Genomic DNA, 23209 nt, shown 5'->3' with positions numbered 1-23209 from the left:
ATTTGCAATCAGAGAGACAGGGGCCTTACATGGTCTAAATCAATGCATCTCTATATATTTCAGTGCAGCAGCACTGTAAGAAAGGATGTGGCTGGTGAGTACCTTTCAGCATTAATACCACATCCTTAAAAAAAACCCTCACCATTATTTATTTAAAACAGGACTGACAGGTTTCTTTGGACTCTTCACCTCTACCTCTTTAGCCGTGGGATATAGCTATTTTCATATATTAATAGATTTATTGAGACTATATCTTTAGTATCCACAGTTTCCTAAATTTTCTCTCCTAAGTTAAGTACTCAGTGAGTCCCTTTGAGGGTCAGCTTTTCAACAGGAAAGTTCAAAGAACTGCGAAGACCCTCATTCAGACTCTGTAGTGTAACCTACCCTCTTCCTGGTGGTAGTGGCTCAAAGAAACCAAGAAACTGAAAATTTTCAATGCTGCTTTTTTCAGCCTCCATCAAAAGAGTCCTTCAGGACAAGAAAAGTTGTGGCCAGAATGTACTGATCTCTCCTGATCTCTCTGAACAATTATAAACATCTGGCAAACTTACTGCTGTAATCTTCAAGAGCCATCTTCAGTCCTGTCTGCTTCTGTGATTTATTACTCTCCAAAACAGACTTACTAATTGGTGCTCACTGTCCCTCCTGAAGGCAGGCCAATGAGGATAGGAAGCGCTTGGGATCTGATTTGTTTACCTGTTTTATCTTCCTGCATTTACCACAACATCTATCAGTTGAGCCCAGTTTTTCAGAAATTGATCTTTAATTAATTAATAAGATCAACACATCTTTTTAAAATAAATGCAATTAGTTATCTTAAAAAAAAACCAAAAAAACAGTGTTCCCATATCTTGTTTACAGCTACTGTTCATTCTGAAGAAGCTTTATATCCTGAAAATCCAGTTAGTTTCTATTTCCTAATATTTTGTTTCTATAAAAAAATCACACAACTGAGTTGCCTGCCACAAGGAGGCTGTCAGCTTGCTTTAAAAATCTTTCTGAATTCACACATTCTTGCCATTCATCATGAAGCAATCAGAGAGTAATAAATATTAATATCTTCTTTATTGTAGTAATGCATAAGAATTAAATGGAAGGTCTGGATTCAGCAGAAACACAAGGAGTCTGTGCCTTGTATGTATGTTTGTCTGCCTTGAATGTAGTGTTTTCATGGATAAATAAGACGTGGAGCACAGGAAAGAGGGGATGGTGTAAAGACTGAACCCTGTGGTGGCAGCAAATGCTGTATTTGTTCCATGATTTTATTATGTATCTATATATTTGGAGTAGAGGGCATAGGTTAAATGGAAAAGAAAGCCAGGTTCCTGAATAAAAAAGAGAGAGCAAGGGATACTAAAGGCAGGTACGGGACAAAGGTGAGATCCAGGGGCCAACGGGACTGAGGAGATGGGACCTAGAGTCCTGCTGGCACTAGACAGATGTGTCAGGTCAAGCTTCAAGAGCAACGGATGCTCAGGTGTCCCTGCCTTGGCAGCCGCTGCTCTTGCGCTGACCACTAACCCGCATCTTGGGCTGGTTGCCCCCCGTCGCCTTCTCCCAGTGACGTGGCAGGGAGGGGAGGAGAAACACCCTTCTAAACCTAGAGCCCTGGTACATAAATTCTCAGCTCTAGTGCCAGTCTGGGACCTGGGACCGTTTTGCACAGCAGAGCAATCCTTGTTGTGGCTACTGCTGCAGCCTCTCCCCTCAGCTGGAGTCAAGCAATGGAACAGCGTTTACTGCACCTCCCAGAATGAAGGCTCAATCCCTCCAATGAGTAAATGGCACCTTCCCTTAAACTGTGTTATCCTTATGCTCTCACCTGATTGCACTGGTCTGATTCCTTCTTTAGTGTCCTTCACCTCTCCTTTTCAACTGAGAAAGATAGGATTGGTTGCTTGAAGAAAAACCCAGTGGAATTTGTTGTCTGATGTGAATGTTGCCCGAGTGAAAATCACTGGAGGTTCAGCCATATCTAGTAGGCAAAATGGCAGAATAGACTGTCCCTTAAAGGCATTGATTTATAGTTGTGGTGGTTGGGACATGTCCTCCTCAAAGCAGCATTTGGAGAAGCCTGCCAGGCTTGCGTAACATTAGGTTGATATTGCACCACTGCAAGTGGGACCTGCCCACTGGCACCAAGACTCATGTGGACTGCAGTGTATGGGACGCACTTTTGAGGAATCAGGTGGAGATGGCACAGTGCCTGTTACTCTGAAAAAATATGACTTCTCATTTATCAGAGATCACCTTTTCTTATTATTTTTATAAGCTCTGGGGATGCTGTTTTGATGAAGTTTCAGTCATGTTGGATCTGATATGCTGTACAGTAAGATCATAGGTCGCTCTTTTCATCTGGGTTTTAAAAATTGGGCTTAGTGACAGCTGTTTGCAAATAACCTACATTCACAGCTTTAGTTATGAAACGAGCAGGTTTATGTATCCCAAATGGATTTTGACCAGTATGATTTGCAACTGGTAGCCAATTGCTATTATTTGGAGCCGGAGTCCTTTTCCCTGTACAGAAGCTTAAAATTCTTCTGTGAGATTAAAAGCCAGATAATGTCTCTGATCTCTGAAAGGTAATGATAAGTTAATGATAAGCTGAGATAAGTGTTTAGTGTAAAAACAAATGCAAGTTAGTAGTCAATTTGCACTCTAAAAATGGTCCATGCATCTTCAAGGGTAGAATTAGGAATTATGAATGAAAAGTGTTATTGCAGGCAGAAACCAATATTTGTTGGTATTTTTATATGTTTCTACAGTTGTCCTGTATAGTTTTCAGATAAATGCTTGAAAGCGGAGTTGTGTTTTAAGCCTTACATTTCTTGCATCTTGCAACACTGTAGAGCAAATTTACACAGCAAAATTTAAGACTGGAATATAAAGCCTTTATCAGCATCAGATTGCAAAGAGAAATGGGTTTTATAGGAGGGGAAGAAAGTGATGAACTCAGTAAGCAATGAATCCCCTTCCCTGGCTACAGCCCATTTGCATTTTTGGCTGTGCTTCGTGACCAGCTGGCTCCCTTCAGTCTGCATCTAAGATGATCTCTTTCTCAGATGATACAAACTTGCAGCTATAGATAAGAGAAGTGAGAAATGCTTGCACATGATATTAATTTATTTGTCAGAATTGAAACACAGATGGCATGGGTGAAAAAGGACAGATGATCTTAGTGGTGATTAACCCACAAAGGAGAAAAACAAATCCACCAAGTAGCTGACTTATGAACTAGCATGCTGGTAATTAGATTAAATCTCAGTCATTCTATCTATTTGTTTCTGGCCAATAAAATCCCAGGTGGCTAATCAGCAAAATCGCAGGTGTTAACTTGCAAAATTGTTTTAAGGAAGTTGCACATGGGGCCTCCTCCTGTATGCTTGATATTTGAAGATGGATCATTGTGTGCTCACAGCAAGGAGGAGTACTTAATAGAAATACGTGGTTTGTTTGGTGTCCGTCAGCATGTGCACTAATTATTCTTCTCCTCTCTTCTTCTCTCCACGCATTCCCTGGCTTCTAGTTGTTAAATTCCCTATCCAGAAATCCAGATGCGGACTGCAAATATGGACTCTACTTTAGAGATGGCAAGAGGAAAGTGGATTACATCCTAGTTTATCATTACAAGAAGTCCTCGGCAGGGAGGACGCTCACCAGGCGAATTCATCACAATGATTCAAGTGCCCGAAGCACCAAGCAGGATCAGCCGCTTCCTGGGAAGGGAGTGCACCTGGAGATGGTGGAAAATGAGCCTCACGTGGACTACCACGAGGACGACAAGAGGTTTCGCCGGGAGGAGTACGAAGGAAACCTCATAGAGGCTGGTCTGGAACTGGAACGAGATGAAGATGTAATGAACCATTTCCAGTGGTTAAAGATAGGGGAGATAACTGATGGCCAAATCCTGGGAGATGCTGAGCAGGTCCTGTGAACCTGACTCTAAACGAAGTTGTGCAGGCTCAACACTGCCAGGATTTGCTTTCAGTCTTGCAGTGTTGTCCTTGCCCACTGATGAAATTCGCTTCACAGGAATAGGCCCAGTGTTGGTAATGTCCCAGCGAGGTGAGGTTTCTCTCCTGGACATCTGCTTGGCTGTGGCAGGTTGTGGCACATCCATTATTGCAACACAGGTTGTTGACGTGTTACTGTATCTAGAAGTGAGACTTAAATTGCTCTAAACACTAATCTAAGTTTGGTCGGTTTACAATATGCTGTGTTTTGGGTCCACCGGTAATTCTAGTTCTGCTGAAAAAAATCTGATAAAGACACTGGAATTTTTATACCTCAAAAGAATGAAATCTGTTCAGGAGGTTTTAGTAAATGCTCTAGTTTAAGTGCATGTCTCCATTTGTTTCTCCATTCTTAGACACCAACAATGCAGTATATAACTCCTTTCACCTGAACCCCCAAAACAGTATATTCTATTAAAAGACCATTAGACTATACAAAAAATGGTGTGTGTGAAGTACTGCCAGTGTGCGATTAGCAGAAATAGCCACAGCCATATTAATTTCAAAGGAAGCTATTACACTTAAGTGATCCAACCAATATGCCTGGAATTATTGTGAGAGAGGGTAAAATTTTTGTTAGTTTTATTAAACAGGATCCACAAGTTGAGATTAAACATCTAGATCTGATCGGAGTATTTAAAAAAAAAATAAGGTGTATCTGTTACCTATTATTCACGAATTACAGTTAAAGCCAATGGTGCAATGTAAAAAAACTTGTACTTCTTGTCCCCAGGTGTAAATAAGAACTGCTTTCTGTCAGACTTGAAAATTGTTGTAGTAGGTTGGAAATCCCCTTGTGCCAAGTCATAGAGATCTAAAAACATTTACAAGATGGGAGGTCCCCACTTGTGACAAGCAATATGATTTCAAATGATGCAGAAAGCTTCCGAGTTCATGCCAGGACACTGTAAACACCTGTTCTAGGGAACACTGTCCTTTCAGTACAAGATATCAAAACAGATCAGAAATGTATGGAGATCAAAGCCCCGGGGATTTGCATCAGCTTCCATGTCCAGCACGTCAGTGTAGGGAAAAAACCTACAATCAGTTGAGCTTGAAAGGAATGCCATAAAATTGCATTGGAGGCCTTACTCATTGCAAAAAGAGCAACTGTTTCTTAAACAGATGATGTTTACTAAGTCACTTAAACTGTCTTTGATTAAGTAAATTCAAAAATGGTTTTGAAGCTGTGCCATGTTTGAGGGCTGACAGGTATTTATGGCCTCTGAGTAATGGATTTCTAGAAAGGAGGTGCAGAATATTGGTGTCTGAAAACCAGTTATTATAACTGCCTGAATTTGTAGAACAGCAAGATTAGAAAGTTTCATTAAAGTTTCTTACTCTTCTGTTTGCTGAATGCCTGCTGGTTTGATATCATTTGTCTGGTGTCTTTGAAATGATTACTCCCACGAGACTGGCAAACAAGTACAGGTATATTGGAGAGTGCTGGAAGCAAAACCCCAGACCCATGCTTCTGGAGCAGAGCTCGGATAAGTTGTAGGATCCAAGCATACTATTAATATTATCATTATTATTTTTTAAATTCTTCCTACTAATTTTCCCAATTAAAATGCTTAGTGTTTTAACATAGATATTCCTGTCTGCATATGAAGCATCTTTTCTTCTTTTTTACTGCAGTTCTGATCCTTTGAGATATGGGCGACTTAGGCAGTAGGGACTTTCTCAACTCCATTAATTACAAAGCACTCAAGAAATCATGTCATTTGGCTGTATGCCTGTGATTCAAATTTAACTGGCTGAGTCTATATTTGTGTCCATAGACATTAGTCTGTGTTTCCCAAACAGTTTTTATCTTCTCTGTTTAACCTTGTGATAATTGTTTTGGAAGACAATGGTATTTGTGATGGGAGCATTTTATAGCGACTCAGCAAAGAGAGGTGTTTAGTGATTGTCCTGTTGTTAGAAACTATAGTTGTTTCAAACAAATGAGATTGATAGCRTTGTCTGCAATAGACCCTTTGTTCCTTAAATATGGATGTAACACAAGGGGGAGAAAAGTGTTTAATTTTCTCTTATCAGTAGCATTGTCACCTTTTTCTCTTTTTTTAAGACTAAAATCCATGGGGTTGGATTTGTAAAAATACACGCACCGTGGAATGTGTTGTGTCGAGAGGCAGAATTTCTTAAGCTCAAGATGCCCACAAAAAAGGTGAGTGCTGCTTTTCTTTACTTCCCCCCGACCCCCCCCGCCCCGAAAGCGTAGTTCAAAGGTATACACCTAACAAACAGACTTTTCTTCCCACAAGCATTTTTAAAATAGTGAACTAATCTTCACAGATGATCTGGCAAGAAGGTCAGTATTCCTCTTGTATTTAACGAGAAAATGTGGCGGAGTCACTAAATTAGCTCAACAGAAAAAATAACTAGAGGGAGGAATGGATATCAAGAATTCTTGGCTCCTGCACTGTCTGATTTTGTACAGTACTTCATGAGTTTTATGTGTGCGTTTTGGTGAATGTTTTTCTCACCCATAAGACTGGACCTCTGAAAATGAATGTAACTTTGTGTGCACTGGGTTTAGGGGACTATTCATATACATCATTAGTCATATTTGCAGGAATTAGGACTGTGCTACCACAAAATAAATTACCTTTCAGAATATTTGAAGTATCATTAAAGAAACTGTAGTATATTTTCATCAGAGGCTAAATTCTCAATCATCTGTGATAGATAGCTACCTGTTCGGTTAGCATAGCTTAGAGATGGATTAATATTTGATGACATACTAAGTGCATGTCCCAGACTGCAGAGAGAAGTCTGTAATGGAACAAGAGACAATCTCAAAGCCCAATGTCATTTATTACAAAACTAGAACTATGCTTTTGGTTTGGATTTTATATCAGTGTCCATTATTGCCTCACTTATCACCAATTGTGATCAGAAGCATAATTAAAGTAAATCAAAAAGGCCTGTTGTGCTCATGCAGTTAAAGCTGTTTTGCCGCAGAAGAGAAGTTAGGTTGGGTGTTTTGTCTGTTTGCCAAAGAGGCTGCTGGGCCTTGGGGCATAGCCCAGGAGAAGCGCGACGTGAGCCTAGTGTTGTGCCCGAGAGACAGCTCAGACCTAAAGCCTTTCATCGGGTTATTTCCCCACAGTGGGAGTCCTGCCCGTGAGCTGCAGGTAGGTTTTGTTGCTCACACTGTGAGGCTCGTAATTTTCTTCTGCAACCTGTCACAATTCCCGTGTCTTTGGTACTTGTCTTAGCACTGCAGAACTGCAGTAGACTTAGTGTCTTCATTGTTGTTGAAGGATATGGAAGATATTATTGTTCCTTTGGGGAACCATAATATGGTTCATTAATTTTCACCCGTAAGGGGTGAAACTCCTGAAATCTACACAGTATTCACAGGAAAGCCCCCAATACACCATGGAGAGGTGACCACTTCTCTTGTTTTGCATGGGGTGTTTCTGTAACTCCTCCTTCCCTTTGTCCCAGAAAATACTAAATGCTAGAGGAGCTGGTGCCTCAGGAGCAAATACAGAGTTTGCCTCTGTGCAGCACCCCAAACTAATTAGCTGGAAGTGAACAAGGGCCAGGCTGTGGCTCCAAGAGAATAAATAGACTTCTTGTGTTTGCCTCAGTTTGACTTTTTCAATCCATCTTTGTGTTTCTGAATGTTTTCAAAAAGGTAAGCTACACTTCTCATTACTTTGTTGTATTTATTTAAGTGATGTTTTATTCCTTACAGCTCAGTCTCTCTTATGAATAACTTGAAAGCAATAAAGTTTTACTGTTTTTTCTCTTTGTTTTTACCCACTCAGATGTATGAGATCAATCAGACCCATGGTCTTCTGAAAAAGATCAATTCTGTAATTCAAAAAATAACAGAACCCATTCAACCAAAAGTAGCAGAACACAAACCGCAGACAGTGAAACGCCTCTCCTACGCATTCTCTAGAGAGAAACAACACTTGTAAGTGAAAGCTTCATGTAAATATTCGTGTCAACAGGTCCTAGCCTTTCTGATATCAAATGAGGCATGAAAAGGTGAAAGAAAAATGAAAACCAACACTTTGTTAATGATTACTATAAAGAACATTTTTTTCCATTTTGCAATAATTTTTTTTGTCTCACTGGTGAAGAATGAGCCTTTGTAGAGCCACTCTCTGAAATCTGTGTGCATTTTAGTTGCCATTATGGTATAGTATGGTATATATTACATACATATATAAGGATACAGATATACTTCTAGGCTGCAGAACAGAATTAATAACTTAATGTGTTTTGCAGTGGTCTTTTTTGGTGTAAAATAAGTTTCTCAGTAAAACTTGTAGGCAGAGGTACAGGTTGATAAATTGAAGAAGAATCTCATACATCTTGTACGAGCACTCACCCCGACATATTACTGCAAACCAGGCCTTCTCTTTGTACGTGGTATGAAGTCAGTGGTAGCTTTGTCATTGATTTCAATGATCAGATCAATGGAATAGCTATAAATGTGGGTGTAAGACAAAATCCTAAGGCGGGGCCCGACCAAAGTTTTGCCTGCCCTGGATTGCTTTGCTGCTGCTGTTCCTTGGATAGCATCCCAGAGGAGAAGCTTTGAAGATTGTGTTTATGTATGTGCCAGCTGGAACAAATAGCAGTCCTAAGGCAGGATTTCTTCACTGTACATATGTTCTTTTTTTTCTAATAAAGGGACACAGAACACTAATGGAGTTGTGTATTAGATGCATGTTAGAGGGGCCAGTCAATGCACATGACATTTCACATATTCTTAGACTTGCAGGAAATGCATCTACATGTTTTTTGCATAAAGGGTGTTCCTACAGCAAACCAGCCTGATGGCTCGGAGAAAGCCCAAATGACGTTTCTTAGCTTAGGCTAGGACATGCCTTACACGGTTTCCAGCGCTGGCTGTTTTCGGTGTGGCCCCCTGTGCATTTGCTGAGTGAGGGAGGACAGAGTGGCTTCACGCGGCTGCAAGTGCAGCCCAGGTGATGAGGTTATGAGAAATTCTAGGCCAGCAGCGGCAGGAGTTCAGCTTAAATGAGCATCAACAGCCTCTTTGTGCAGAAAAACCTAAATATATGAAACCGGTGAAACAGATAAGCAGCCTCTTTAAATTACAAGTGTTGCAATGGACTTCCTTTTTAATGAGGTTTCTACAAGGTATTCTTTAACGTTAACAATGAGAGATCCCCGGGAGAGATGAAAATATTGAAGAGGTCAACAAGAGCAGGAAATTACTAGCATTTTTTTAACCTAATGAGCCTCCTTCTCATCTTTTAACAGATTTGATTTGTCTGACAGAGATTCCTTCTTTGACAGCAAAACTAGAAGCACTATAGTAAGTACTGTATATAAATAATTTATGGTGGATAGTGTATTAATCATGGTGTTAATAGCCCCTTTGCCAGCTTTAGTACAAGCCCATTACAAGTTTGTCTTTCTTTACCAAATGCCAGGAATTGACTATGACATCAATTATTTAGATGCTAAGAAAGCATTTCCAGCTCTAGCTTATATGACAAATAGTGTTTGATACAAATAGGTTGCCATCTTTTGTAAAATAATTTGGATCCTCTTTCTAGTTCACAGTTAACTTGGGACCTAGTTTCCCAGTAGAAATATCACTAGAAAGGAATAGATTTAGATTCTACCACTGGTTCTGCCATTAGCTAACTGGGAAAGCAACTGTAGACCTCTGTGTCTTGGTTACCCTTTTCCAGCTATACATTGCTGTTTTTATAAAGTGTTCTGAAATCTCCCAACAAAAAGTTCAATGAAACAGCAATGAAACAGAGAATAATATTTCTAATTTTTAAGCCAGTTTGAGTTAGAGAACAATGTTAAATATATTGGGGTTTATGTGTTAACATCAAAATTTACATTAAGCAAACACAACAAGGACAGAAAACTGCAGCTTGTTCTGATTACCTATTTATATATTTGTTAAGTTGTATTACGTTAGCTAGTATGATGTACGCATACCCAGTACTGAGACTGGGTGCTGAGCCATTCCTGCCTTCATCTTAGAGATTCTGTCTGTTTGTTCAATGCTAGTATGGGACTTTTACTCTCGTAATTAAACTTCTGCAGTTCCCTTACAGGAGGGAAGCCTAGTATAGCAATGTTGTATCGCAGACTGCATTTGAATACTTTCTTATGACTTACAGAACACAAAATAGAATGGGAGATAAGGTTTAGTCTCCCCTATAGTCGTTGAGGGAGTAATTGTAAAGAAAGCTCATGTGACATCCAGGGGAGTTGGAAGGGGTTATGCCAAGTGCTGCAACACTATTGCAAAGTAAAATATGGCACCTTTGCCCCATTCCTCTGCTGCTTATCAGTGCATAGGAAGGTGACTGTGAGCATGCCGTTATCTTATTAACTAACTATATTCTTTCGGATGCTAAGTGGTTTTGAGAACTTATATCACCTTATGGCTGTCTCTTATTCCTTCAGTGATAACGGATGTAAGATTTCTAGCTTCTTTTTCCTTCTTTGAAGCTCCAGYGTACAGGCCACCGTGATGTAGTTCCCCTGTAGTTTGAAGTACAGCTTTTGACTTGAATGCAGATTATCATAGCTAGGTGAATTTGGCCAAGGAAGGCAAATTTAGCAGCATAGAAATGGAAAGAAGATGACAAACGTTGAATTGATTTATTTGTAATAAAACATTTCATTTGAGATTGAAAAAAATAGCTTTTGTTTGTAGACTTTCTCTTATACACCTAGAAATATAATTTTAAAAACTTGAAGGAGTATGTACTGGTAAGAAACTTAAGGGAGGAAGTGAAGAGTTAAAATTCATGAGAACAAGCTGTGTGAGAAAGGCAGCAAGACAAAATGGCACCGAAGGACAAAAGGATGAGCCACCTAGACTAAATGGGCACTGGACAGAAACACTGGAGCTAGGAGCAGAGGGCAGGAGGGAGATGAGGGATTCTTTTATTTTATTTAACCACTAAAGGAACACTGACGCATAACAATAATAGCTAGTATGTTGCTTTGTTGGAAATCCCTGTAGGTAACCTAGTACTAAAAGGCACGTTGAGTGTTTCTCAGCATCACTTTATTCTGCGTGCATTTTTCTTTCTATTCTTCTTTCTTAAAGTTTTCTCCTGCCTTTCCAATATGTATTTTTAAACCATAGTGCAAATATTGACCCTTCCGCCTACTGCAAAATGAACAGGAATCTAGTCGCTCCCTATGAGTCTGTTGAATAGAAACTAAGCCAAAGACCTTTTACTTATTTAAAAAAAAAAAAAAATTGTGTAACTGAAAATCTCTCTGTGACAGCCCTTTAGCTCACCCAAGGTAAAAGATAACACAAGGCAAGCCATGAGGGGGATTGCCTGGCAGGCCCTGGTCACTTCCCACTGTGCTGTTGGCCCATAGCTGAGTTGCCACCTGGCTGGAAAGGCGAGAAGCGTCTCTCGTCCGTTCCTTGCCCGCTTGGTCCAAAGTGGCAGATGTTTTGGATGAGCCAGGCCAAGTAAGCACATAGATTAATGAGCATCCCAAAGCTGTGAGTCTCCGGACAGAGGAGGCAAAGGGCGGGCTGTGCATTTACTCACATTGAATGCCTCCGTTTTTCTTCTGCTCCCACCGTGACCCTGGGCTGGCGCAGGTGGCATTGCCTAAGAGCACATCTCTTCAGCAGAACAGCATGGGGTGAAAGTTTAACCACTCAGGCAGTGTGATAAAATGTGCAAAGTTTATTTGACAATAAACGAAATAAATCGTAAGATATACATATCCGTGTTGCCACCAAGATCATGCAAACTAAGAGATTTTAAGGTCAACTTGTTTTATTTAGTCCAGTTTCTGATAAACTGCTGCATACTTAGAGACATGCATAAACATTGTGGGCCCGAACCGCTGGCAGTGAGATGTGTTTAGCTCTGTTGAAGTTAGTGGCGTGAAGCCAACTTGCACCATCAGAGACGAGCCCGGTACACCGCTTACAGCTGAATGCCGGATCCTGCTGGAAACGTGTTTCTGGGCTTTGATCAATGTCTTGTCTAACAGGAGTGAAATAGCATTTCTATTAATTGAATGGTTAAATGTAATCCTGTTTCTCTCCAACAAATGACAATCAGATATCTTGGTAATCGGCTATTTAGTTAAGCCTTTCTCTCTTGTACAGTGCTGTGTATGGAAATCTTTAAACTCTGCTATCCTGAATGCCATGACTTTTATTAAAGAATGATGACTTCATCAACATCTTGGTTTTGCCAGTACTTATATTTGAGCTGTACACAGAAAGATTTTGCTTTTCGCTGGCAGTATCTGAAGTAACCCTTTCCTTTCTCTTATTTTGTTTGTGTAGGTTTATGAAATATTGAAAAGAACGACATGTACCAAAGCAAAATATAGCATGGGTAAGGAACTTTATTTAGGTTTAAGATCGATGTCATTTCAGGTATTGAAATAATTACAAGTTGTAACTGGCTGTGGAGTTTAGGGTTTTCCCCTGCTCTATAATTTGATATATATGGATATAATTGTTTTATTTAGAAATTTAATCTAATTAATGTAGCTAATTGGAATTTTTTTCAAATGTGAATACAGATTCAACTCTAAATCAAATGGTAAGTGAGCATAGCCCCTGCAGATGTTAAGTAGGTCCCTTACAGCAGTACTGGATGATAATATAAAACAGTAAGATATGCCTTAGGAAGTGGATATGTGCTTTGTATTGATTCGGTTTTACACTTGCTGAAATATATGAGAGCATTACCATGGATTTCAGTAACTGTGATGAAAGCATATAGGTTGGTCCAGTCCCTTCAGTAGTGTCCTAAAATTTTAATCACAGGATGTTTTTTCAATCACTTGAGTGAAGGAGTCTTAATAGATGACGGTCCAAAACACCATTATATGTTGAACTGTGACTAACCCAGTAGAACAGCCAGGGACTGAGGTGTCACTGAAATTTGAGTGATCTCTTTGCCCTCGAAACTGTTGTTGCAGATCGGTGGATGTGAAGTTAGTACTGCCATGGCCCAGAGTTGCAGGATTTCAGCCTTAGGGCTTGAGTTCTAACAACTAAGTTCGTAATAAGGGTAAACATGAATTGCAAGTCAGGTCATCTGAAAGAGTTGCTAGCCAGTTTTCCTATTCAGCTGTTCTACAGTTTATTTTAAACATGTTATGAGTTATAGGTATATATTTGGTTGTGGTACTAAAGTTAACAAATAGTTAATAGTAAACCCAATTATATAAGGTGGAAGGCTGATTTCCCTCGTGTCCAGTCTTAACGACAGACAACCAATAGAAACCAGTGCAGATGAGAAAAGCATGAATGTGAGAGAAAATATTTGATAACTTGGGATCTGTTAAAGTGTTTATTTGCCTACAAGCAGTTAAATAAAACAATGGAAACTTGAATTACAGGTAGTTCTGTTCAATATTGACCCATAAGCTGCTTAGAAACCCATCAAATAATAGAAGAATAATTATGCCAGAAATTACTTCCATGCTTTGACTTTTCTGATGAAGTAACAACATACAATGTACGATTGTTGAGTCCTTATATACACTAAATTTACTTGGTGTTCAGCCAGTATTAACAGAAGTACTGTTTCCTGTAGCATGCGAAATCCAGTTTAATTTGTGACTTTCAGGACCCTGTTTTGAGTTCGGTGCTGGATCATTTTCATTGGAAATAATGTATCTGCACTCCTGAAAGGGGAAGGTCATAGAGCTCAATTTGAATTCCTGCCTTGGAGTTGGTTACTCACTCTCTTTTTTTTCGGTCCAGAAATGGGAAACAGGTCTGCTGAATAGGGCAGAGACTAAAGGAAGGTAAAGCATTAGGATTCCTGGATCATTCTTTTTCCAGACTGGCAAGGTCACACAGTATACTTAATAAAAATGTCATTAGGCCAGAATGTCCGTGGGTATAGTCAGCATAACTCAATCGGGTCCTTTGTGTTCCAGTGCTGGAACGCTGGGTTACAACCCAACAAAGGTTTCAAACAGATTTGAGCAAACACAGATAATGCTGCTACATTTCTGTCCAGCAGGAAAGAGGCAGCTGCACAGTGAACACTACAGTCTTTGTTATTTATTTTGCAAATTTGTGAAAATGCGAATATGTCTTAATCTTTTAAGACTGATATGTAGAAGGGTGTTGCATAGCTCTTTGGTAGCACAGCCCTAGAAAAATAACTTATCTGCTCCCCAGTTGGTTCTGTCAGGCATGTAGAAACACTTGTAGGCAATTTGTAGTACTGTATAATCTTAAGTAGGACTTTCAGAAATAAAGATACTGCAAGATTCAGAGCATTCCTGGAGCAATTCCACCAGCAGGTGCTTAGTATCTTGAAAATATTAGTATATTTGAAAAATCCTCCCTTCAGGAATAACCAAAATGTCTTCTGAACCTACAGTGACCTGTTTCCTGATTCATACTCACTGTTCCTTCAAATCTAGTCCCATCCTGTTGTTAGCAAGAAGCTGACAAGCAACATGAAGCCCACCGTAGCACATTGGTTTTGTTTTCTTTAAATTCTCCACAGTGCCAGCAGCTAAATTTTTTTTTATTGGTGTTAATCAGCTTAGCTTTGCTCAGATGGAACTACTTGACTTTGCTCTAACCAGCCTGAAATAGCCCAGATTCAGTACTCAACGCTGGTAGGCAGAATCATCAAATATATCTTCATAGATAACATGGCACCTTGAGACGTGGGTCATGCTCCATAATTGGCAATTAGTGCCAGTGGCTCTAACGGAACGTTATTAGAGAAGTTGCGTGCTGCAGCCCTCCAAGGTCTAGGTCCAGTCCAGCAACCTGAGGGGTTTCTGCAGCAAGCTGACATTTTCTAAGTGCCCCTCATTCATTATGCTCTCCCAGCTGGACACACGACTTCTCCTGGTCCACTCTCACTTCCCTTACTCTGTCCTGAAGGATAAGGAATGATACCAGACCTGGGAAGGCAGAACTCTGCAGAGTCCATTATGCAACATACCTTTTGTAGATGAAGCATTTACTGCTTTCAGGCTCATGCATGTAACTAATAAACGGATGTGTAAACAGGGAAAGGAGAGGGAAGAAAGAAGGAAACTACACTTTTAAATAAAAGACGAAAATGTGGTAAATATGGTAAGTAAGCCAAGGTCTTTGCAAAGGCTTTCCCTACAATTTCTCTAATCAATCTGAAATCTTAATTCAAAACTTTGTGTGTATGATGAGTTTGTATGTGTGTTCCCATATGCCATCAATTCCAGCCATATTCTTCTCATGATCGAGCCTTCTGCTACACACTTTCAAATCTGCAGGCTTGCCCTTAAATCAAACTGACTTTTCAGAAAATGTAATTTATTATAATGACTAATTCCAAGTCATTGGCTTCTAATTCTTGATTCTCAAATATATGAGACTTCCTCTTGCTCTCTGCAGTTTTCCATTCCATAAAATGAGTCATGTTTAATAACCTATTTGATTAAAAATGAAACTACATGGAGAGGAATGAGATGGCAGAAAAATCATTATCTGACCAAATGACTGTTATTTTGAGGGAAATCTCAAGGAAGGAGGATAAAGAATGTCTGACCTCGAAAATGCAAATAACTCTTATGTCTTTATTTTTCAAGGGATCACCAGCCTGCTTGCCAATGGAGTTTACAGTGCTGCATATCCTTTGCATGATGTAAGTGATCTTGGAATATATTTTACAAGTCTACTATCTGACACCAAGAAATCCTTAATGTGTTATGTATTAATGGCCTCATCCCAAACAATAGTGTGTAGGAGCCTAATTTTCTGCTTGCTTTTATGATGACTGTAATAACTTCTGCTGATTGTTTCCATCACTATGCTTGCTTTTAATGAATTTGCCAGCCCTGCTTTATCCTTGATGATCATAAGTGATGTTTTACCAAAACATTAGAAGAGTTGTTTTAGTGGCTTAGCAAATAAAATGCTTGTGTTAGTTTTTGACCTTTTGTTCCCAAGGACTCTGGCATCATTGCTACGATACGTATTTATTTTTGTGGCACTTCTGGCATTTCTGTGGCTAGTTTCCTGATCTGAATCTTCCTGGCATTCCCTTGCAAATAGGGAGATGTCAGTGACTGGGTGTTTGTGTGACTGGTTGCCACTGGGGAAAAAACATGAGCTAGAATTCGAAGTGACACTTTTCATGGAGCTGGATGTTACTCTAGACCTTGTTAGTGTTGAAATCTGCTTTTGATCAGTTGAGTAAGATGTCAAAATCTGTTAAACTGTAATGTTCATTGAGACTGAGAGGATTAGAGACAAGCAGGGAATTTTGGTGGCCTTCATACCTGAGTTTGGGATCCCCATCCTGTCATAGTAGAGTGGTAGATGGACAGCAATTGGGTGCTGATGAAATTTTACTCATAATTTCAAGGTGTGGCTAGGACTGGAAAACATGCCCTCTCAGCTAGACCCTTACAGAAAGGCTTAACAGGTATCAAGGGGATGTCACACTAATGCTGCCCTTAATGTACTGTTTGGGAAAGTGTATAAAGAATACTGAGCCTGATGCAGATGTTACAGATGCTTTTCCAGTGTGTGGAAGTACAGGAGTGCAGAAATGAAGTGTATCTTTTCAGTTTTCTGCTCTTCTCATTTTCACTGATTTTATGCTGGAACTTTTACACTAGCCATAATGTTTCATCTGAGAGTAATTGAGATCAGAACAGGCTCTTTGCCTACCCGATGTTTATTGTGAATGTCAGGCACTCTTTCTTAAACTAAAATGATAAAATTTAAAAATCCAGACCAGTTAAATAAACTGCTCTGCATGTGCTTGTCTAACATCTTTAGACAACTACTGATGTATAGCTTATTTATTGTCTTAGTTTACTCCTTTATTGTATTTTAAAATAGCTCCAAATTAAAACCTCAAATCTAATCAGCCCTGAATGTTTGGAGAGTCTGGATATGGATGAGCTCCCTGCTGGGCTCTTCTCTTTAAAGTGGACTGAGCTGAACCTCAAACGCCACGGAAATACCACATCCTTTCCCTTGACATTTTTAGGCCACCTTTATTACTTATTCATTCCTTTTTCCCCCATGACAGACATTATTACTCTTTCTTAATGTGCTTGATGACAGAAGACAAAGTGTGCTATGACAAATGAACTCCTAAAATACAGCATTATTTTACAGATTACTTTTCTGTTTTTGATGCATTAAGTGAGTAGGATACATGGGTATGCAAGATGCATAGCAGCTCTGGGTGCGACTCATTGGATGACGCAAATTTTCTTTTTTTAAAGGGTGACTATGAAGGTGAAAACGTCGAACCTAATGACAGAAAAGTAAGTTGATATAAGGGATTTCTGCATGTTCACAGATGTCTCAGCCTGAAGTCACCTGTTGGAATCTGGAAATTTGCCAAGGTTTCACAGAAAATACCACGGAAAGGCACCAAATGCCGTGCAGTAGAAGTACTTAAGTACTTTTCAGTGTTTAAATCTGCCCCAGCATGGAATGCAGTATTAATATGTATAAATTACCAAGCTGATAATGATACTTTTCTCTCCATATTGGTAAGAGTATTAATAGCATTTGCATACAACTCCTCCTAAAGTTTGGGTGGTGTAATTTCAGGCCAGATCTGATAAGATATACTCAACCATAGTATGATATCCATATGTGATGCAAATCCTGCTTCACTCCACAGAGAGCTCTGATTTAAGCACTCCAGCTTCTGGTGAAATAATGAGTTGCTAATTTGGAGTGGGAGGATCAGAATCAGGCTGGTGGAGGAGCAAGGAGGGAATTGAAAACATAAACAAAAAAATTATTGGGAGGGATAACGATTGTCATATTTCTGATAAGTATTCATTCTCTTGTATGTCAGCTAAGTTCTAATATGTGCTGTTCAAACAGAGCCTGCTCGATGGATGTATATGATACATATGTATCACTTTTCACATAAGTCTGTGGTTTAAATTGTGTGGTTTATGGGTTGTTTTTATTGTCGTATACTGAAAGACATTTGTTTACTGTAGTAAAACTAGTAGGAATTACTGTAAGGAAATGCTGTTCATCAGAAAATGCCAATTTATCTATACTTTGCAGAAAGCTTGATTTCTTAAATTCAGGGTGGAAGTACTACGTACTTCTGATCACTCTTCTAAAGAAGATGCGCATTTTTTTCTGGTTAGCAGACAAGACCTGAAGCAGAGAGGTTAAGACCACTTCTCTCAGGAGAAGTTACTAAATTTGGGTGCTATATGTGCTGGGCTCTCGGACTTGAAACACACTAACTTTGCCTTTCAGACTTGCTTCATGGTCACATCTCCAAAGAAAGTCCGTAGAAAAGTGTGGACTCAGGTCATATGAAAAGCAGATCTAAAGCCTTCCAAGTTGGTCATATAAAAATAGACACCCAAAATTAAAGGCCTGTTGGACCTTAAGGTGTAAGTGGCTCACCAAAAGCCAGCTACTGTTGTCAGCGGCAAAGCTAAGCTCCAGGTTCCTGGTCCAGGTTCCTGATTTTCAGGTCTAGGAACAACTTTTTTCATTCTTTCTTTCTTTTTTCCTTTTTCCTCCCTCTGTTGATTTACGTTAAAAATACCACATATGTGTCATTTCATTATTAAGCAACACATTGCTCAAACAAAAATGGGATGGAAGTCCACATTTTCTCAAAGAATCTGGATTATCATCTTTGTTACTAACTTTCAAAACCTCACAAATTCACTTATTTCACAAGTTCACTGTGTGTTTTCCAATGTTTACGTTGGCTTTTGACTTCTAGTTCCTTCAAATAATCTTTTGGCATGTTTTGGCATGTCTCTTCTGGCTTCTTGAAGCTTTTGTTAATCTAATCAAGTGCTAGGCCAGGCTGTGCCTTTTTTACAGCAAAATTAAAGATTTGAGGCATAGAAATGAAGTAAATATTTAGGGTTAGTGTACTCATCTCCTATAATCATGTCTTTGAAGCTGTGCTTTGAATATCAGGCTGATAAACGTCAGGATAAATGAGATAATTCATTTGTATTTTAACTACAAACTTCTATGTTATCTTTATGTTTGAAGTGCCGTACAAAACTGAAAAATGGCACGGATGCAAAATCTCCTTAGTTCAGTATTTTCCTGCTATACTTGACGAGCTTAGGTCACAGAAAAAGGATCTAATTTTCAGTGCAAACCTAGACTGTAAAAAGGAAGCCGGTAATAAAAGGATAATCTCAGCTAGTGCACATGAATGCTGAGGTGTCCCAAAGCATTAATTGTTTCCCACACATCGAGAGTTGATCTTGAACTGTAGGAAACATGGTTGAAAGAAATCTCAATATATTCTAAAGCAAAGTAAAAATAAAATTTTCAAGAATGTTGAAGTTTATTAAAGGCCTGCCTTTCAAGCTTCGGTTTCTGCTCTTACTGTTGTTAGGAAACTAATAAAGATTGATTAATTTGGGTTGCAGAGAGGAAAATGCATAGTTCACTCTATTTTTGACATCATATTTTTATAAAAGTAAAAATGCAGTTGTGTTTTTGAATGGTTTAAACCATTTGCTTGAGAAATATAGCACAGCAGTCCAGCTTGGAAAGTTTGTATTAACGATTTGGCAAGAGAATTGCAAAACTGCTCTAAGAACACTGTTTGCTGTATGACTTTTTTGTGACAAAATGCCAGAAGTAGGAATGCATATGGGCAGAAATTGGAATGGCAGTATGCCTTTCTTTTTCTTTTTTTGGATATCACTGGAGAAATGTAGGAGGCTGACATATGTTAAGTTTCTCCCTATCATGATAAGATAACCTACTGACTTCGAGCACTATCATCCTGTTTGATCTGTCCTTCTGTGTCCAGGATGAATAATGCTGGCTTCCCTGGTCATAGCGGTGATTAGTGGAGCATGTCATGTTTCTTAGGTTGTGGCTCCATGTCACAGTTTCCTCCACAGCAGGCCTGGCCATGCACCCTGCAACCACCCATAGAGGTTACCATCCTCTCCATTGTGCCAAACCAGTGCTTGGTGTAGCTCTGAAATTTTCTGCTAAGTTATTTGGTTTGAAACGGTGGGTTGTTTTTTTTTTTTTTTTTTAACTTGACTCCGTCACAGACTCGGCATAGCCTGAAGCTGTAGAGGCATTTTCACTGCGGCAGGATGGTCTCTATGGTGGCTGCAGGGAGCAGGTGTGATGGCTGCAACAGGTAGCGCTGAAACCACTTAATTTAAGTTTGTCCTTAAAAGGAGCATATGGAGCCGCAGCCCACAGCACAAAAATTTAAGAATGACCCACTTCTTGATTTTGTAAATAGGCTAGCATTCATATATCCGCCTTAACTCTCCACACCTTAATGCTTTGCTTACTATTTTTTGTTAACAGTTTAGAGATAGCTTTAGGTTTAGAGTGGTGTCAGGAGAAAGCGGTGTGCCTGAGAGCATGCCTGTGCCGTACAAAGAGCGATCAGATTTTCCCTTGGGTTCTCCCTGATTCAGATGAGGTTTGCTGATGGCCCGTGCTCCCCGTGCCAGTCAGCAAATCATGATCTGTTGAGCCCGCTGATAGTCCTCACTCACCTTTTGACAAGGTAAAATGAGTAAGCATCAGTATTCACTTGCTCCCACACATTTAGGTCCAAGATCAGATAGTCCAAGCAAGTAGGTAAAAGAGATTATTATATCTGGGTAAGACATTCCCAACTGAGACGCTCTACCTATACATGGGTAGGTAGTCCATCCAAAACTTACTGCTTTTCCAGTTATTTCATTCATTTCCCTCTCAGAATCTGAGTTTTATTTATTTATTTATTTATTTTTCAGGGCAGTCTGGGTGGGGTTTTGAACAGTATCTCGGTGTTTCAAATCCCATTAAGGGTGACTAGCCTCGCTTTTGAAATTCTGCCATCTGGCATATTTAGTTTTGGAAGCTCCGTTGCTTCACTCTTATTTACATAAAATTCCCATGATCTTTCATGGGAATTACAGATTTTAAAAAAAGGAGCATGTTAAAGCACAGCAATTGTAAATGTACAGTAGATGTGGCAAAGCATTATTGCCAGTAGAAAACTGGATTTTTAAACATTGTTAGAGTAAGGGATGACTGAGACTCAAAAGCATTGTACAGTTTACCCACTTGTGAGTCAAGCAGTAAATATTGGCTCTGCACTGTTGTACCTTTCCCTGTTAAGAATATGAGACCATAGCAGTTTAGAAAGTGATAACCCAGGAATAGTTTCTGGTCTGTGAAGTTTCTTAATATTATTAATCTGTTTGCATTTACATGATAAATATTGAAGGATTTATCCATTGTAACACAGTATAATATTAAATATTAAATGTGATTGCTGCTAGAAGTAAGCCTTCCCTTTGCTGATAGCATTTAGAATAGGTACACTGCTGCTGAATATGATTAAAATTACAGATAATCTTAAAAAAAGTGAGAAGAAAAAAGACCACCTGACAGCAAAACTTAAGACTTTTACTGGCTTTAGAACTTCAAAGTATTTCCTGTCTAACTTGTTCTAATTCTCCATAGTCTATCTGCTTTTTACTTTTTTTGCCCAGCGTTCTATGAAAAGAAATATCTCAGTAATGATGAGTTCATGCTTTTATATTTGAGCGAGAAGTAGAAGAGAAAGAGATCATGTTGTTGCCAGATGAATTCATGAAAACAGAAGTGACCATCAAAGCATATCCTTTAATTATTAGTAATCTGTCCAGGAGCATCCTGTAATCTAGTTCATGTCACTGGGTCAAAGCAGGAAAAGAAGCAAAAAAGGAAGAGCTGCATTCACAAGTAGATCCAAAGCTTCTGTTCTCTCTTATTCCATAGAAGCTGTTATGGTAATGGGAGAGTATGCCTGGTGGTCAGTGAGCACTGTCTATTTTATCCAATATTTTTTGTACATACATACTGATTTCTTGCTCGATCTGTTGACCTGAATTAAAAAAAATTGAATCTGAAAAGTGCTATTTATATATTTTACAGAGTAAAGGATAAGTTGAAGGTCTCAGAAGAACCTATTTTTGTGAGGGATTCAATTTTATAAATGGCTAATGGGGATTGTTGTTTTCCTTGGCCCATATTCTAACCAAAAGGATGAGCGGAAATCATCACGTTCATCTGAACAGCTCTTAAATGCAGCCTTCAAGGCACTTCTGCACGTTTCCTCTTGATGGATGCTGAATATTAGTATAGTGAAAACAAACGAGTTTATTCTAGTTTGTTCTGTCTAACAACTCAAAGCATATTCATCCTTCACATCCATTCTGCTAAATACCTGCTACAAATCATAAAATCAGGACTACCCTCCCTGTCTCTCCACTGTAGTTATCCATCAGCCGTGCTGTTGAAGAGTCTTTTAATGCACTGGAACTCATCACTGTATTACAGCATGACAAATCATCAAATTTGATTTTAATACTTAATGCAGACTGCATGTATTGGCAGACTGGGTTATGTGTTGAAACCACAAAGTGGTGAGACGAGATCACAGTGTGAGCTCTGTAGTTTGTTTGAACAAGAGGAGAAACTGGTTGTTTGAAGTGCTTTAGCTTTAGCCTTTCTTTCTGTTTTGCAGCTCCTGTGTGAGGAGTGGGCAAGCTATGGAGTCTTTTATAAATATCAGCCCATTGACCTGGTGAGGTGAGAATTGCCACTGTAATGTTGTGTTTCCACAAGGAAATTCTGAAGTTATGTAAACTGATGCTTTATTATACATGCTGATGTACCTGCACGTGATTCTGTTCTTGGGTATTGCCTGGTGGGACTCCTGAGAATGGAAAGTTCCTTGATTTTTTTTAGAGAAAATCAAAAATTTTCCACATGTTTAGAAGCAAGTTGCTGTGTCCCACGTAGTGTACAGGCTTTCAGGGGATGGGGCAGAAACAGGCAACCGCTGCCTGCGGGGACTCTCCATCTGGAACAAGTGGTGGCCTACCCACAGGGGAGTCACCAGGGAAGGGAGGACACGTCTCCACCAGGCCATGGCATGCGGTGCAGAGCTCTGCCAACAAGCGTGGCCCAACAGGACCTGGCAGAGACGTTAATTTGGGTTCCAGAGAGACTGCAGCACAGTACTGCAACCAGGCAATGGTGTTTGATCAGCGTAGCTGCGATTAACCTAGTGGAAACAAGGCAAATTGGGCTAGGCATAGAAGAAAGCTGACATGCCACCTCTGGAGCTCGGGCAGGTAGGGCTAAGTCAGGGATCCTGCGCCGTGGTATTGCACAGGATATGCACACCCTCAGGATATGCTCCTCAGTTCTGGCACTTCATCACTTC

At 39.5% G+C, this 23209-nt stretch overlaps 1 protein-coding gene across 2 annotated transcripts in view; it reads left to right on the top strand.

Moving 5' to 3' along the window:
* Positions 1–23209, top strand: part of ANO1 (anoctamin 1) — a 50710-nt gene that overhangs the window by 834 nt on the left and 26667 nt on the right. For both annotated transcript variants that reach the window (XM_026089369.1, XM_026089368.1), the window contains exons 2-9: positions 3530–3856; positions 6088–6186; positions 7799–7950; positions 9273–9327; positions 12316–12367; positions 15585–15640; positions 17238–17279; positions 22505–22569. In XM_026089369.1, coding sequence (XP_025945154.1) covers positions 3530–3856; positions 6088–6186; positions 7799–7950; positions 9273–9327; positions 12316–12367; positions 15585–15640; positions 17238–17279; positions 22505–22569 — 848 coding nt within the window. The remainder of the gene's footprint in view (positions 1–3529; positions 3857–6087; positions 6187–7798; positions 7951–9272; positions 9328–12315; positions 12368–15584; positions 15641–17237; positions 17280–22504; positions 22570–23209) is intronic.

This window comes from Apteryx rowi, unplaced genomic scaffold, assembly GCF_003343035.1.
Source record: "Apteryx rowi isolate R43461 unplaced genomic scaffold, aptRow1 scaffold_81, whole genome shotgun sequence".
Classification (NCBI taxonomy): domain Eukaryota; kingdom Metazoa; phylum Chordata; class Aves; order Apterygiformes; family Apterygidae; genus Apteryx; species Apteryx rowi.
This window is presented reverse-complemented; position numbering and strand designations above follow the sequence as displayed.